Source organism: Poromitra crassiceps (assembly GCF_964638095.1).
Source record: "Poromitra crassiceps genome assembly, chromosome: 1".
NCBI lineage: Eukaryota > Metazoa > Chordata > Actinopteri > Beryciformes > Melamphaidae > Poromitra > Poromitra crassiceps.
This window is the reverse complement of record NC_139623.1, coordinates 94867279-94882202: the sequence shown is the minus strand read 5'-3', so window position 1 is coordinate 94882202 and position 14924 is coordinate 94867279. Positions and strand designations below refer to the sequence as shown.

At 42.2% G+C, this 14924-nt stretch overlaps 1 protein-coding gene across 1 annotated transcript in view; it reads right to left on the bottom strand.

The window, feature by feature from the left end:
* Window positions 1-3658: 3658 nt before the first annotated feature.
* Window positions 3659-14924, bottom strand: part of nipal2 (NIPA like domain containing 2) — a 71873-nt gene continuing 60607 nt past the window's right edge. Inside the window, exons 6-11 of the mRNA XM_083638423.1 lie at window positions 9686-9782; window positions 8945-9080; window positions 7668-7756; window positions 5072-5135; window positions 4876-4973; window positions 3659-4676 (exon numbers count right to left, since the gene is read on the bottom strand). Of these exons, the coding sequence (XP_083494549.1) occupies window positions 4576-4676; window positions 4876-4973; window positions 5072-5135; window positions 7668-7756; window positions 8945-9080; window positions 9686-9782 (585 nt within the window). The 3' untranslated portion in view covers window positions 3659-4575. The remainder of the gene's footprint in view (window positions 4677-4875; window positions 4974-5071; window positions 5136-7667; window positions 7757-8944; window positions 9081-9685; window positions 9783-14924) is intronic.

Sequence of the window (14924 nt, the reverse complement as noted above, 5' to 3'; positions counted from 1 at the left end):
TTTTTTTTTTTTTTTTTTTTTACAAAATGAATGCCTATGGCAGAAAATACGAAAGATAACGTGTTCTCCTCAATGAACTCTTTATTTCAATGTGTCTCCTCTCCAACACTGCTGTCCCCGGCGCATGCCGGTGTGAATTTCCCATGTTTAAAACAGTTTTGTTGGCACAAAGGCCCGTGCCCAGCCAGAAAACTAGAGACTATATGAAGCTCCACCTCACGTTAGTCGGCTGTGCAATGGAGTGGGGCGAGGAGTAACGAATTCCACCCAAACCTAGTCAAAAAAAAAAAAAAATTTTTTTTTTTTTTTTTTTTTTTAATAATTAAAAAATCGATCCAAATGCCACAGGATCGATTCCAATCCTTAACGATCGATTATCGATTTTCGATAATTGATGAACATCCCTATTGACCATGCTAGCTACAGATCAGATATCAGCTGTGTTACCATGCTAGCTACAGATCAGATATCAGCTGTGTTGACCATGCTAGCTACAGATCAGATATTATCAGCTGTGTTGACCATGCTAGCTACAGATCAGATATTATCAGCTGTGTTTCCATGCTAGCTACAGATCAGATATTATCAGCTGTGTTACCATGCTAGCTACAGATCAGATATTATCAGCTGCGTTGACCATGCTAGCTACAGATCAGATATTATCAGCTGTGTTGACCATGCTAGCTACAGATCAGATATTATCAGCTGTGTTGACCATGCTAGCTACAGATCAGATATTATCAGCTGTGTTCCCATGCTAGCTACAGATCAGATATTATCAGCTGTGTTACCATGCTAGCTACAGATCAGATATTATCAGCTGTTACCATGCTAGCTACAGATCAGATATTATCAGCTGTGTTGACCATGCTAGCTACAGATCAGATATTATCAGCTGTGTTGACCATGCTAGCTAGCTACAGATCAGATATTATCAGCTGTGTTTCCATGCTAGCTACAGATCAGATATTATCAGCTGTGTTACCATGCTAGCTACAGATCAGATATTATCAGCTGTGTTGACCATGCTAGCTACAGATCAGATATTATCAGCTGTGTTGACCATGCTAGCTACAGATCAGATATTATCAGCTGTGTTACCATGCTAGCTACAGAGCAGATATTATCAGCTGTATTACCATGCTAGCTACAGATCAGATATTATCAGCTGTGTTGACCATGCTCGCTACAGATCAGATATTATCAGCTGTGTTACCATGCTAGCTACAGATCAGATATTATCAGCTGTGTTACCATGCTAGCTACAGTTCAGATATTATCAGCTGTGTTACCATGCTAGCTACAGATCAGATATTATCAGCTGTTACCATGCTAGCTACAGATCAGATATTATCAGCTGTGTTGACCATGCTAGCTACAGATCAGATATTATCAGCTGTGTTGACCATGCTAGCTACAGATCAGATATTATCAGCTGTGTTACCATGCTAGCTACAGATCAGATATTATCAGCTGTGTTGACCATGCTCGCTACAGATCAGATATTATCAGCTGTGTTACCATGCTAGCTACAGATCAGATATCAGCTGTGTTACCATGCTAGCTACAGATCAGATATTATCAGCTGTATTGACCATGCTAGCTACAGATCAGATATTATCAGCTGTGTTACCATGCTAGCTACAGATCAGATATCAGCTGTGTTGACCATGCTAGCTACAGATCAGATATTATCAGCTGTTACCATGCTAGCTACAGATCAGATATTATCAGCTGTTACCATGCTAGCTACAGATCAGATATTATCAGCTGTTACCATGCTAGCTACAGATCAGATATTATCAGCTGTGTTGACCATGCTAGCTACAGATCAGATATTATCAGCTGTGTTGACCATGCTAGCTACAGATCAGATATTATCAGCTGTGTTACCATGCTAGCTACAGATCGACTACTCCGAGCGCTCAACTCTGCCTTGCAAGTCCCCGGATGTGCTTTCGAGACGGATGTGTCTCAAAAGCACATCCGGGGACTTGCCCCTATTTATTTGAGCTGGAATAACATAAAATGGCAAACTGAGGAGCGGGCGCAACAGGAGCTGCTATCTCTAATGTGACGGACAACAAACACAGCAGGCTGAGCACTGTAGCACGTTGCACCAAGGTAAATGCATCGTAAATTTTCTCATTGTCTCTATGATATAATAAGGATATGAGCCGCTGCGTGTCAGAAAATAAGCCATTTACAGGACGTAAATACAAGCATTTCACATGTCCTGTTTACGTGTCACAGTTCAAAACGTATCTGAATTCTCCTTTTAATGGAGAAAGGTCATCTCACTGCTCAGGCTGTTTTGGGAAACCTGGCCCAGGCCTGAAGTCACATCATGTAGTGGTTGCATGATGCTTTATTTCACAAAGTGATCTTACAAAAATCTGTGCCTTGAGCATTGCTTCCTCGCATTTTGCCATCATCTTCTATACAGTGTTGACTGGGAGCCTTACGGACTTTACTGTCTGCTACAGGCTAGCTGGTGGCATTGTTGGAAGAGAACATTTTTAGTTGTGCATATTAATCTGTGAAGAGATATCCTGAGTGTTTCAGTTGAATAAGTGTGGTTGTGTTTGAGTTTTCACATGCCTTTCTGTCACAGAGAGGGGCGCTCCAGAAAGGGCGTTGAGATCAGTTGGCTACTGAATTAAAGCCTTGGTTTTTTGTTTTGATGACAAAAGAAAAGCTCAGGCCTTTAGGGGATGCATTTTCTTTTGTTCAAAGTAAGCTGGTGCAACTTCTCTTGCACCCCTCTGTATTCAGGCTAATGATGCTGATAGTATTCATGTTCATTCTTGCTTCTAACAAGGTAAATCAATGGGTTTGAATTTCATCTGTTTTAAAAATGTTGTTTTCCTTCCTGAGACATTGCATTAAAGAGTTGTTTGAATATAAGCCAATAAAATAACCATACTACGCTTCACAGAATACGCCATCTGTGGACAATAATAGTTTCACCTCTAACTGCAGTAAAGTATGAAACCATTAAAACACACTTAGTAATTTAACCTCTGCCTTTGAAATTCACATAACAGCCTGGCCTATACACAAATGCATGATCAGCTGATACTTTAACATTCATTGTCTACACCTGGCACGGACACTGGTTTCCCACACATCCCATAATGTGTAGGTGGAAGATAAGAGTCTTGTTGCTTAGCAACATGAAACTTTCCTAGCACTTGAGTATGTTGTCTGGTTTATTTGAGGTAAGGAGATAAAGATGCCTGTGTAGGCTCTGCATCTCTCTGTGTAGGCTCTGCATCAGTGGTGCTATTTTGACAGGTTATGAAAGATGTTACGACCCCCCTGAGATTCAGATTCTGAGTGATGCATACATAGTTCTAAACAAACACGAATTTGCGATAGCTGTGACCACATATGCAAATTTGCAAAATGCAGGGTGGTAGGGGAAGCCCACCCTGCTCTGCCACCCTACATTTCTAAATTTACCCCCTGTCCCCTTTCAGCCAATTGGCATGAACACACAGAGACACACACACACTTGACCTCCATGCAAAATGTCAGCCCTCTGCCCCTGCCATCCTGCATTTTGAAATCCCACAGCCCCCCCTTTTAGCCAATTGGCATTAACACAAACACACACATTCACACACACACTTAATGTTGATGCCAAATTTCAGCCTCCTAGGTTGAAAACTGACTGCTGAAGGGTGGTGAACTTCTTGTGGACCAACCGACCGTGATTATAGAGCTGCTGCTCGCAGCTTTAAAAAAAGGAACAAAGTGAGTAGGTTAACTGGAGGAAAGGGGGGAGCATTATGTCAAATAAAACTACCGTATCTTAAGAAGATAGCAAAGTATTAAGTCAGCAAACCTGTGCTGCATTTTGGTGCCATTCCCTCATCCACTGTATTTTCATTTTAAATTGAGTGCATCCTGCTCACCCCAGATTACCATGACACGCATGCAATGTTGCCTGGTCATTAGTCCAGTTCCCCTACCAGTAGAGGGCACTAGTGTACTGGCTTTACTGTATGACTTTGAAGGTATCTTGAGACAATGTTGAAACATCACATTTGATCATTGTTTATTGACAGCTGACACCACATAGAGCTAGTTATTCAAATGATATAAACATGGTTTGTTTGTTTCCTTGTTTGTTAGAGGGAATGCAGTTGCCATGATGGCCTCCTGGATTAAAATAAAAAATAAAATGGCATCGCTAGTATGGCATTTGATGTTGTGCTTTGATCCTGAGATGTTTCATCTCTTTAACAGAGTCCATTTTTCTCATCGGCAATTACTGATACAATAACCCTGCTGGAGATCCTGTATCACAAGAGGAACCTAGAAACAATGTTTCTAAAATAAATAAAGCCATTCTAAGAGGGGTACCTGCCATTTGACATGAAATCCAACAGGCAACAGTGCCATTCAGCTGGCATTGAATTGATGTCTACCATTATTTCTATAAATAGAGATAGGTATTATTGAAATATAGCTCTCATTTCTGCTGCCTGACAGGCAAACCAGGGAAGAGGCACGCACACACACACACACAAAGCCACATAAATATAGTCCCAACAGATGGAGTTGGTCCTATGAATCGTCTGTTTGGCCGGCTCTGTTGCACATGAGTTTGGCTGCCAGCGATCCGTAAGTCTTTGTCTCCGGCTGGACTTTGTCTGTGTGTCTTCTCCCTGTGAATACAGAGAGTAGAGCTCATTAGATGAACCCTGCTGCCTGCCAGGGCTGCAGAGTGGACAGATAAATCCAGGGTCACCGCCTGCACATTTATACCATCGCTGCCCGCTAATAAATGGGCCAAACTGCACAGGTGGGTTAGCAGACAAAGCATAAAGGCAGGAAGAGCTGATAAGAAGTTGATCCAAAGCTTACCAGGGATTTTATCCATTGCGATAAAGGTCCGGTCTTGATGCTTTATCTTTGGTCTGTTTCTGGCTATCAGGAAAACACCCAGGAATGACAAAAGACAACTGCAGAAGAGATTCAGGGAGGGTTAAATTCCATCTTGGCCAAATTCAGACGCACATTTTAATAGGCTGCAATTACTGGCATCCTAATCTAAGCTTACCCAAAAAGGAACATGAAAATGTTCAGTAGAGCCAGTCCTTCAAACTCCTGGTAAAACACTATCCCTGCGTGATGAAAAAGTACATTAAAATATTTTATTTCACACAGCATTTGTAGTTATCTATAATGCTTTGTGAAGTCCTGCAAATCCTGAGTAACATCGATGACAGGATAGATTTGTATTAACTGAAGAGTAACAATGCCAGAAAAGGCTGCGGAGGCTCTCTGATTGATTCCCCTCTACAAGTAGGCTATCCAGTGGCAGTCAACAGTCTCCTCCCATGACCTTCAACAGTCTCCTCCCATGACCTTCAACAGTCTCCTCCAATGACCTTCAAAGTAGGCTATCCAGTGGCAGTCAACAGACTCCTCCCATGACCTTCTGGGTGCTTATTATTATATTATCTATACTATAATGACGATAGCGTCTGTCTGTCTGTCTGTCTGTCCTTCGCGTATCTCCAGAACCGTTGGTCAGATCGACTTGAAACTCGGGGAGTGCGCTGATGGCGACCTGACGGAGTGCAGTGCCCTGCACTTTTCGTGCGATTTGGATGCGAAACACATTCGATATTTGAATATTTGTCTTCAGTTCTGCTCCTTCAAGCCCTAAGCCCCAGCTCCAGCTTTAAGTAGGGTCATTGACACTAAGGCCATGTTTAGACGACAACCGTCTCTGCATAAATCAGAATCAGAATCAGAATCACTTTTATTGCCACAGTATGCAAGTTACATACGAGGAATTTGACTTAGTGTCTGTATGCAGCGTAGCGGTCACATCAATATACAGAGATAAGAAGTAGGAAGATAACTAAAGACAATCGCAAAGTTGCAAGTGCAATCAAATCGAATCAAATCGAGTCAATATATACAATATGTACATGAGTAGTGAAGTGTTCTGTGGATGATAAATATGAATTTACGTTGGATTTACATGAGATTTACAGACTGAGTTAAATAGATGTTAAATAGGCAGTGGATTTACATGAATTTACAGTCAGAGTTAAATAAGAGTTTACATTGAATGTACATGAAATTTACAGGCTAAGTTAAATAGGCATTAATGTGCAGGGAATTTACATGAATTTACAGTCCCAGTTAGACAGGCATTAAATTAGATACAGTATGAGTTCCAGTTTTATGGGGGGGGGATTTCAGTTGAGTTTAGGAGGAGGTAGTGAGTTTGTGTGTGGGGGGGGGTTGTTGGTGAGGCCCTTGGCGGAAGGGGTTTCCGGGCCTTGTTGGTGAGGCTGATGGCGGTTGGGAAGGTAAAGTCCCGCTGATTGTCACACAATGTGTGAAATTTGTTCTCCGCATTTGACCCATCCCCTGGGGGAGCGGTGAGCGGCAGCAGCGCCGCGCTCGGGAATCATATGGTGATCTAACCCCCCAATTCCAACCCTTTGATGCTGAGTGCCAAGCAGGGAGGCAATGGGTCCCATTTTTATAGTCTTTGGTATGACTCGGCCAGGGATCGAACTCACAACCTCCCAGTCTCAGGGCGGACACTCAGACCACAAGGCCCCTGAGCTGGTAAGAAGCTGGTCTTGTGGCGGGTGGTTCTGGTCTTGGCAGACCTCAGTCTCTTGCCGTGGGAGAGTGCCAAAAACGCAAACTAGCGTTGCGTCCTCACCTTTTATTTCGCATTTACACAGCTGGTGTGATAACGATTTGCGTGCAGACTGTCAGGCTGACTGAAGCCGCAAAAGCATCAAGTGAGCCAGAATAACATTGAAACTTCTGGTTAAAACCTTCACAATAATGGTAATTAAATAAACTAATAGTCTTATTGATGCATGTCACAACGTTTTTTGTGTGTGATCTGAAATATACAGAAGACATATAGAACACAAACAACTAAAAGTCAATTTTAACACGCAGTTGTTTTCGTGTAATTCGGCATAGCGCCACCTACTGGCAACATAAAAAATGTGGTTGATCTCAAGAACCGTTCGTCCGATCGACTTCAACTTTGGGGAGTGCGCTGATGGGAACCCGACACAGTGCACTGCCGAATTTCGTGCAATTCGGCACAGCGCCACCTATTGGCCACACAAAAAGTGACCTGACGGAGTGCAGTGCCCTGTTTGGGACCTGACAGAGTGCAGTGTGTGTGCGGGAAGGGAAGCGCCCATGGGGTGGTGCATGGGGGAACGGGCACTGCACTAGTTCTAATGAAAAACAACAGCGATAGTGGAGTGAGAGTGTTTCTTAAAAACACACACACACCCAAGTGGATTTTTCTCTCTCCCTTTAACACCAACATGTTTTTTGGACACCCAGTCCAGACTGAACCATACTGATACAAGATGCCAAAGGCCTGACCTGGCAGAGTCCACATGCTATAAATACTGGATAAATATCAGGGCTTTTGCTGAACATGGGACCTATAAATGGCTCAGATATACAGGGATGAATCACCATCTTGACAGTTCCATTGTGTTGCATCAAGAATCAATTTCAACAGTTGCAGTCAGTTTTGCAGCACATCCTCATCAGAAAAGTCTCTATTATATTATCCTTCCTGCAATGCCGAAAACAAAACTCCATCAGCAGAGAGTATATCACAGTGAGTGAGTGGCAGTATTGTGGCATACCTGCGACTATGGCACTTGCAGTGAAGAACACAAAGTTGATAGGAACCACCTCTGTGGCATCAAACATTTTCATTGCCTGATTGAGAAATCTGTGGAGAGAGAAGAGGGAAGCCATCTAGTTGTGATTTGAGGGGTATAGTGAATACAATGACCTTGCACTTTGCATCCATCATCATAAATCCACTGCAGCTACAATGTAACCATGTCCAATATATTTTTATAATAATAATAATAATAATAGATGGGGCTTATATAGCGCTTTTCCATAGCTCAAAGACGCTTTACAGTATGCAACACAAAAACTAAACACTGGGGGGGGCGGGGGGGTGACGTTAGTGAACATATAACGACAGAGATTACACTAAACACTGAGTACTATGTGGGGGGGGGGGGCGATAGTGGTGAGACAAGACAGTAGACAGAGACAGCACACAAGCAAGGATGGGGGGAGGGAGCAGAGGGACTAAGGGAAGGCGGTGGAAAAGAGATGGGTTTTGAGGCGGGAGTGGAAGACTGTGAGGGACTCTGAGGTTCTGATTTCTTGGGGAAGGGCGTTCCAGAGTCTGGGAGCTGCCCGAGAGAAAGCTCTGTCCCCAAAGCTGCGGAGTTTGGACTTAAGGGGGGAAAGGAGGTCGGCTGAGGAGGATCTGAGGGACCGGGAGGGTTGGTAGGGGGAGAGGAGGTCTGTGAGGTAAGGGGGGGCCAGTTGATGAAGGGCTTTGTAGGTGATGACCAGGATTTTGTAGTTGATGCGGTAGGAGATGGAGATGGAGATTTTACACTCTACATTTCTCCAGTTTGGTTCCCGGAATTGGAAAACGCAAATTGGACCTAGCCTGTGGCGAACATGAGACACTGAAAAACAAACGTGAATTTTGCAATAGTTGTGAATTTACAAAATGTAGGATGGTAGGGGCAGCCCACCCTAGTTTGCCTCTGCCACCCTGCATTCGAAATTGCCCCCCCCCCCATGCCCCCTTTTAACCTGTTGAACACAAACACACACCTTCACACACACACACACACACACACACACACTTGACCTCCATGCCAAGCCATCTGCCTCTGCCATCCTGCATATCAAAATCCCCCCCTCTCCATTGCCCCCCTTTTAACCAATCGGCATGAAACCACCCACACCCACACCCACACACACACACACACACACACACACACACACCACACACACACACACACACACACACACACACACACACACACACACACACACACACACACACACACACACACACACACACACACACACACACACTAACTTGATCTGGAAGGCGCAGGAGGCCACCATAACGACGAGCATGACGTAGAAGATGGGGTAGATGAGCTGCAGATGGCCGTTGATAGACTCTGTGATCATCCCTGACACTGCTTTGACTGAGATGACTGTCAGAGAGGCTGTGGCAACACAGAGGCAGCAGACTACTTCAGAAAACAGGATGTATGAGTGGCAGTGGCAAATCACTTCCTCACTGATTCATACAGATTTGATTCATACAGAACACTTTAGATTAGGGAACACATTGACTAAGTAAGTTGCATAGTGTAGTTGGTCCATTATTAGTCATTACAAACCATTTATTAGCACTTATTCTGCACTATTGGATTCTACAAAATCCCTCAATTTCCCATCCTAATTAGCGCTTAGCAGTCAGCAAGGATGTTGGGCTTTTAGTCTGCTTTGACAGTATGGGGTCATTATAAGGTGCTACAGTGTAGTATCTCATATTATTGAGGAAATTTATAAAATTATTCAGGTAAAACCTATAGTTAACAGTTAATGTGTTCCCTAATCTGATGTGTTACCGAAAAAGCATAGATCCACGTTAAAATTACATCAGCACAATTATCACATTACAATTGTTACTCCTATCTTGAATCATGCTTGCAGCGATGCATGGGTCCCATTTTTGGTAGCCAGGTAACAAAGCGACCTCTGACTACCTAAAATGGTTGAATCCATAAACCCTGGCTTCAATCATGCAGTTCCTACTTGTTCATACCGAGCAGGGCCACCAGTAGCATCACAATGACAATGTGCTTGACATTCCTCCTCTTGTACAGATAGAGCAGGACGCAGAAGACTATGACCTCTATAAACTGCAGGAAGAGGGGGAGAGAGAAAAGGGTGGTTACACAAATCATTAATGATTCCACTTCCACAAAAATGCTCTCACAAAGTTAAAGCGTCCTATTTCAATTCCAAAACCCATTTATTTTACAGCGTGTCATCTGTAACGCCGGAACCTTGCATAAAAAAACAGAGGAGCTGAACTTCCTTTCCAGTAGCTGTCCTCAGCTCTTACAGACCGTCTTATCCGTATAACAAAGTACGCAGGCAGTGAGCACGGTGCTTTAATTGAAACAAATGGCCGTGGCAGAGAAATGAAATGAATTGCTGGTCTTTAATGAGAAGGGCCCGCGGCTGTCCTTGTAAGTCCAACAGCACTCGGCTGTTCAAGGACCTCTGATATAATACCACACAGCTCTAAATGGACGGAGAACAAGAAATGAGCACTAAAGTAGAATTGGGGAATAAAAAGGGCAAGCCGACCTTTGATTTGCTCTCAACAAAGTTCATTTAAAAATAATACCAGTGTCTCAATAGATATGTTAAATGTGAACATTATTTCAAGATATTTGTATTCTTTGGATGCATAACCAACTATATTTAGAGAGATCAAGTTAATTCTGTCATTATTTAACATTAAATAAGCCCCATAAAAGTTATCGCCAATAGCATTAGCATTCTATAGTCATGACACAGTAAATTAAACTAAAGTTGTTTAATGATAGTCCAAGTCTTAATAGTATGACCATAGGATAATGGGAACACAGTGATGGATATTTCAATTTTCTTGGCAGCATTCCTCTGATTAATCACCATCTACAATTAATCAAATATGGGCTGAAGTTGTTCCTCCACAGCCTGATGAGTATTCACAACGCATGCATCCCATTTTAGACACCATCGATCAGCGCAGCCAAGCTGAGCAAGACTATCTCAACGTGAAAACATCTATCTATCTATCTATCTATCTATCTATCTATCTATCTATCTATCTATCTATCTATCTATCTATCTATCTATCTATCTATCTCTCTCTCTCTCTCTCTCTCTATCGATCTATGTATCTACTGTATGTATGTATGTATGTATGTATGTATGTATGTATGTATGTATGTATGTATGTATGTATGTATCTATCTATCTATCTCTCTCTATCGATCTATGTATCTCTATCTATATCTCTATCTATATATATCTCTATCTCTATCTCTATCTATATCTATATATGTGTGTGTGTGTGTGTGTGTGTGTGTGTGTGTGTGTGTGTGTGTGTGTGTGTGTGTGTGTGTGTGTGTGTGTGTGTGTCTGTGTGTGTGTGTGTGTGTGTGTGTGTGTGTGTGTGTGTGTGTGTGTGTGTGTGTGTGTGTGTGTGTGTGTGTGTATGTGTATGTATGTGTATATATATATATATATATAATATATATATACTTTGTCTCCAAGTATGGTTCAGCAAATAGAAGTAGATTCAGAGGAGTGGAATGTGAAATATGACTGATAGGGTGACACTGTGCCATGAATAATGATGGCAGTGCCACAGGGCAGACATTCAGTATACACTGGCTAGCACTCCCAATGAGCTGGTGGCTGGTGTCCTTTTAGGTTCAACTTGACTTGGTTTGACAGATTATGCATGTTGAATATTTTCTTCAGCTATCCACTGACAATAAAGGCATCAGGTTGGGGTGAGATTTGGTGGGATAACTTTTGTAAGATAAAGTGTAGCCTGCCTGTGGGACACCCATATAGATGTCGATTCAGAAAATAAATCTTTACAGACCCTAGGTGGTACAGTGTTTGAGCCTGCACTATTATTGCAATTTCATGCCGAAATGTTAGAATGGGAGGACTAGTAGTTTCCTAGGTGGCAATAACAGGGTGTTACAGGTGTCATCTATACTAGAAAATATTGTATTTCCACCAGAGTAGTAAGTTTAACCTGACAGGAGGAAAACTAAGAAAACATTCTCTCTCTCTCTCTCTCTCTCTCTCTCTCTCTCTCTCTCTCTCTCTCTCTCTGCCCTTATTTGCAGGTAGCATAATCATACGTGCTGACATTAATGGAATCGTAGTGAGATATGGCCTTCTGTTGCACATATCTTCCATTAAAGACATTACGTTGTATTTGGATGAAAAGTGTTAAGATTCCGAGCTAAAATCTCCACTTTTGTGATGGTTTTGATAAAGAAAAAAACAACAAGAAGAAGTCAACAAGTCAGTTCTGTTCAAGATCATTCGCTATGGTAACGGCTATGTTTACAACATCTCTTCCCAGGACAAAATTGGAGTAGGAGAGGGTATGGGTGAGTGTTAATGCATTTTCAGACCATTTTTTTATATACCATGGAGTGATTAATCCAGGAAAACATGGACAAGCTTTGGTTGAACCAAAGGCCAACACCCCAATTACTGTAACTAACTCCATACATGACAACAGCGGGAGCTCTGGGCTCGCTCTATGACCCAGAACATTCCAGGGATCTTTTATAAAGTATTATGTCGTCCTCTTAGGTGGAGTGAGTTTCATCACCCTCTTCAACTCTAAAAATGTAACACTTCATTCATGCCTATTTGGAAAGTCTCTCTTCTCCTTGCCTCCTCCACAGAGAGGTCAGAGGTGAGGTCAGGATCAGCTACAGAACAGCCCCACTGGAGCTGGCAGGGGTTTAGTGACTTGCTCAGGGACACTTCAGCAGGGTGGATGCTTGCTAACACGAGGCTTTAACCCAGGTTTTCTGGATGAAGGGCATTCTCTTTAACCACACTAGGCCAACATGCTGCCCAAATCATAGGATAACACATAAAGAAATACAGGTGATAGTATAAGGACCGGTTCACATGGGGCATCTTTTGATTTTGACTTTTGGTTAGACATATTGGTAACACTTTACAATAAGGGTACATTAATTAATGGTTGGTTAGTGCTTCATAATGCTTAATAACCATCAACTAACCCTTAGTTACTGCTTATATTAACTAACTCATAGGCTTAAATAACCCTAACCCTAACCATGAACTAATCCTAACCCTAACCTAACCATACAACTAACCATTAACTAACCATAAAAACTATTAAATAATGTATGAATTAATACTTAGTTAACATGAACACCATTAGTATATGCTTCAGCCTCATCTATCCAGCCCGCCTGCCTGTTTCCATTAATGGACTGACTCGCATGTTTGACACCGCGGAGGAAGCAGAGCGTTTCTACCGGGAATATAGCAGTAAGTGACTAATTTGGACTGTGCCCACATATCCCATCCCAATCCTTTTTTTGTTTGTTTTGTTTTTCTTCCTGGTAACTGAGCTGATGTAAATGGGTTTGTTTAGTTAAGGACTCATCTGCTACTTGTTTTTATCGAGAACACTGCAGCAGGCTTTGTTTTATGGGATGTGGTTTGGGCAAGGATGAACATATTAGGGGTGTATATGTTATTATAAAACGGCTCTCTCAAATCAAGCAATCTGATTGGTTCACAGCCATTGTATAATTCCAGTAACCGAGTTCAATAACCCATGGCCATGGGTTATTGGTTGCCATGGCAACTCTCTTACTAAGAGAGTAATAATAAGGCTTACCTCAAATGACAACGTAGGAAAAAAAAATGGCGGAGACAGCTGTCAGATCCTTGTGAATCGATCTTCGCTTATAACTTTACTAATACTTCGCAGAAAATGATGTTTTGTACAAGAATAGATGCGGGCTAATGTCTTCTTTGCAAAAGAAAGGCTGTTAACCCCGCATTTAATCCCGCATTTAACCCCGTAACGTTAGTTGATGTCGGGCTTTGCAGAAAGCATTCAGCTTCTCAGCAAGCGCTGAGAATGCAACGCTGCGCTCGAGCTGCCTGTCGGGGTTTCCAGAAAGCTCTCAGCTACTCAGCAAGCGCCAGGATTGGCCAATGTCAACTTCAGTCTCCAGAACGATCCAATCAAATCACCCGCATGTTCTTGCGGTCCCGCCTTACAGTAGTGTTTCAACTGACTCTATCAGAATGACATGCCAGTCGGAGTCGGACTTATAGTATTATTATTATTATTATATTATCATACTTGGAAACCGTTTTATAAAAGCAATATAGCACTCGAGCTGCGTGTGTTGTGGAATATATCCCCCTGCTCAACAGTTATCCCACTCGGCCTGCGGCCTCGTGGGATAACAGCTGATCAGGGGGATATATTTGGCACAACACACTGGCTCTCATGCTATATTGCTTAATTATATTATATCCCATAGGGAAGCAAATGTCGTCATAGCTAACTGGTTGTGCTGATTAAAATGGGACATTGCGTGTTAAGTTTGGGGGGACACGGGGGGGGGGGGGGGTTGTATATTGCTTTTTTTGTGTTTAACTCCATTTCTCACCTTTATAAAGCTACCAGTCGCTGTAATTTGCTATATGTATCTGTGCTTATTTGTGGAAATTTTCTTTTTGTTTACACATGGCTGTATCTCAGGATAGGATCCAGATGGAGGGTAAATATGTCATGTTTATTTCATGGAGTGTAAAAGGGCTTGGCCAAACAGTAAAAAGAGAAAAAGTATTTAGGCACCTTAAGTCTTTTCTGCGGATGTGATCTTTTTACAGGAGACCCAAATCAAAGCGACACAACAACGTAGACTGAGGTGCAATTGGATTTATCTCTCGCCATTCTATATATATCTCCCCCAAGTTTTTGACTTACTCCCCAATACCAGTAATTTGAATATAATAATAACTGTTACTTAGATCCATATTCAGATAGACTATCTTCACGTCTGCCTCCAAACATCTCATTGCTGTAGGTCCTGAATAATTTGATTAAATCAACTTAGTAGATATTTGGAGGGTTCAGCACCCTACTGACAAAGACTACTCAATCTACTCCCATGCCCACAAATCCTACAGCAGAATAGACTACTTTATATTAGATTCTCAATTAATCTCCCACGTCACCAATACAAAATACCATAACATATTGATTTCTGACCATAGCCGCCGGTAACGCTTTAGAATACAGCCCGCAAATAAGCATGTAGTTAGAGTATAACAACGGGGTTTAGGGCTGTAGTTATAGTCTAACTACGGGGTTTAAGGAGTGAATTATAAGATCTGTACTTATAGTCTAACTACGGGGTTTAAGGAGTGTAGTTATAGTATAACAACGGGGTTTAAGGAGTGTAGTTATG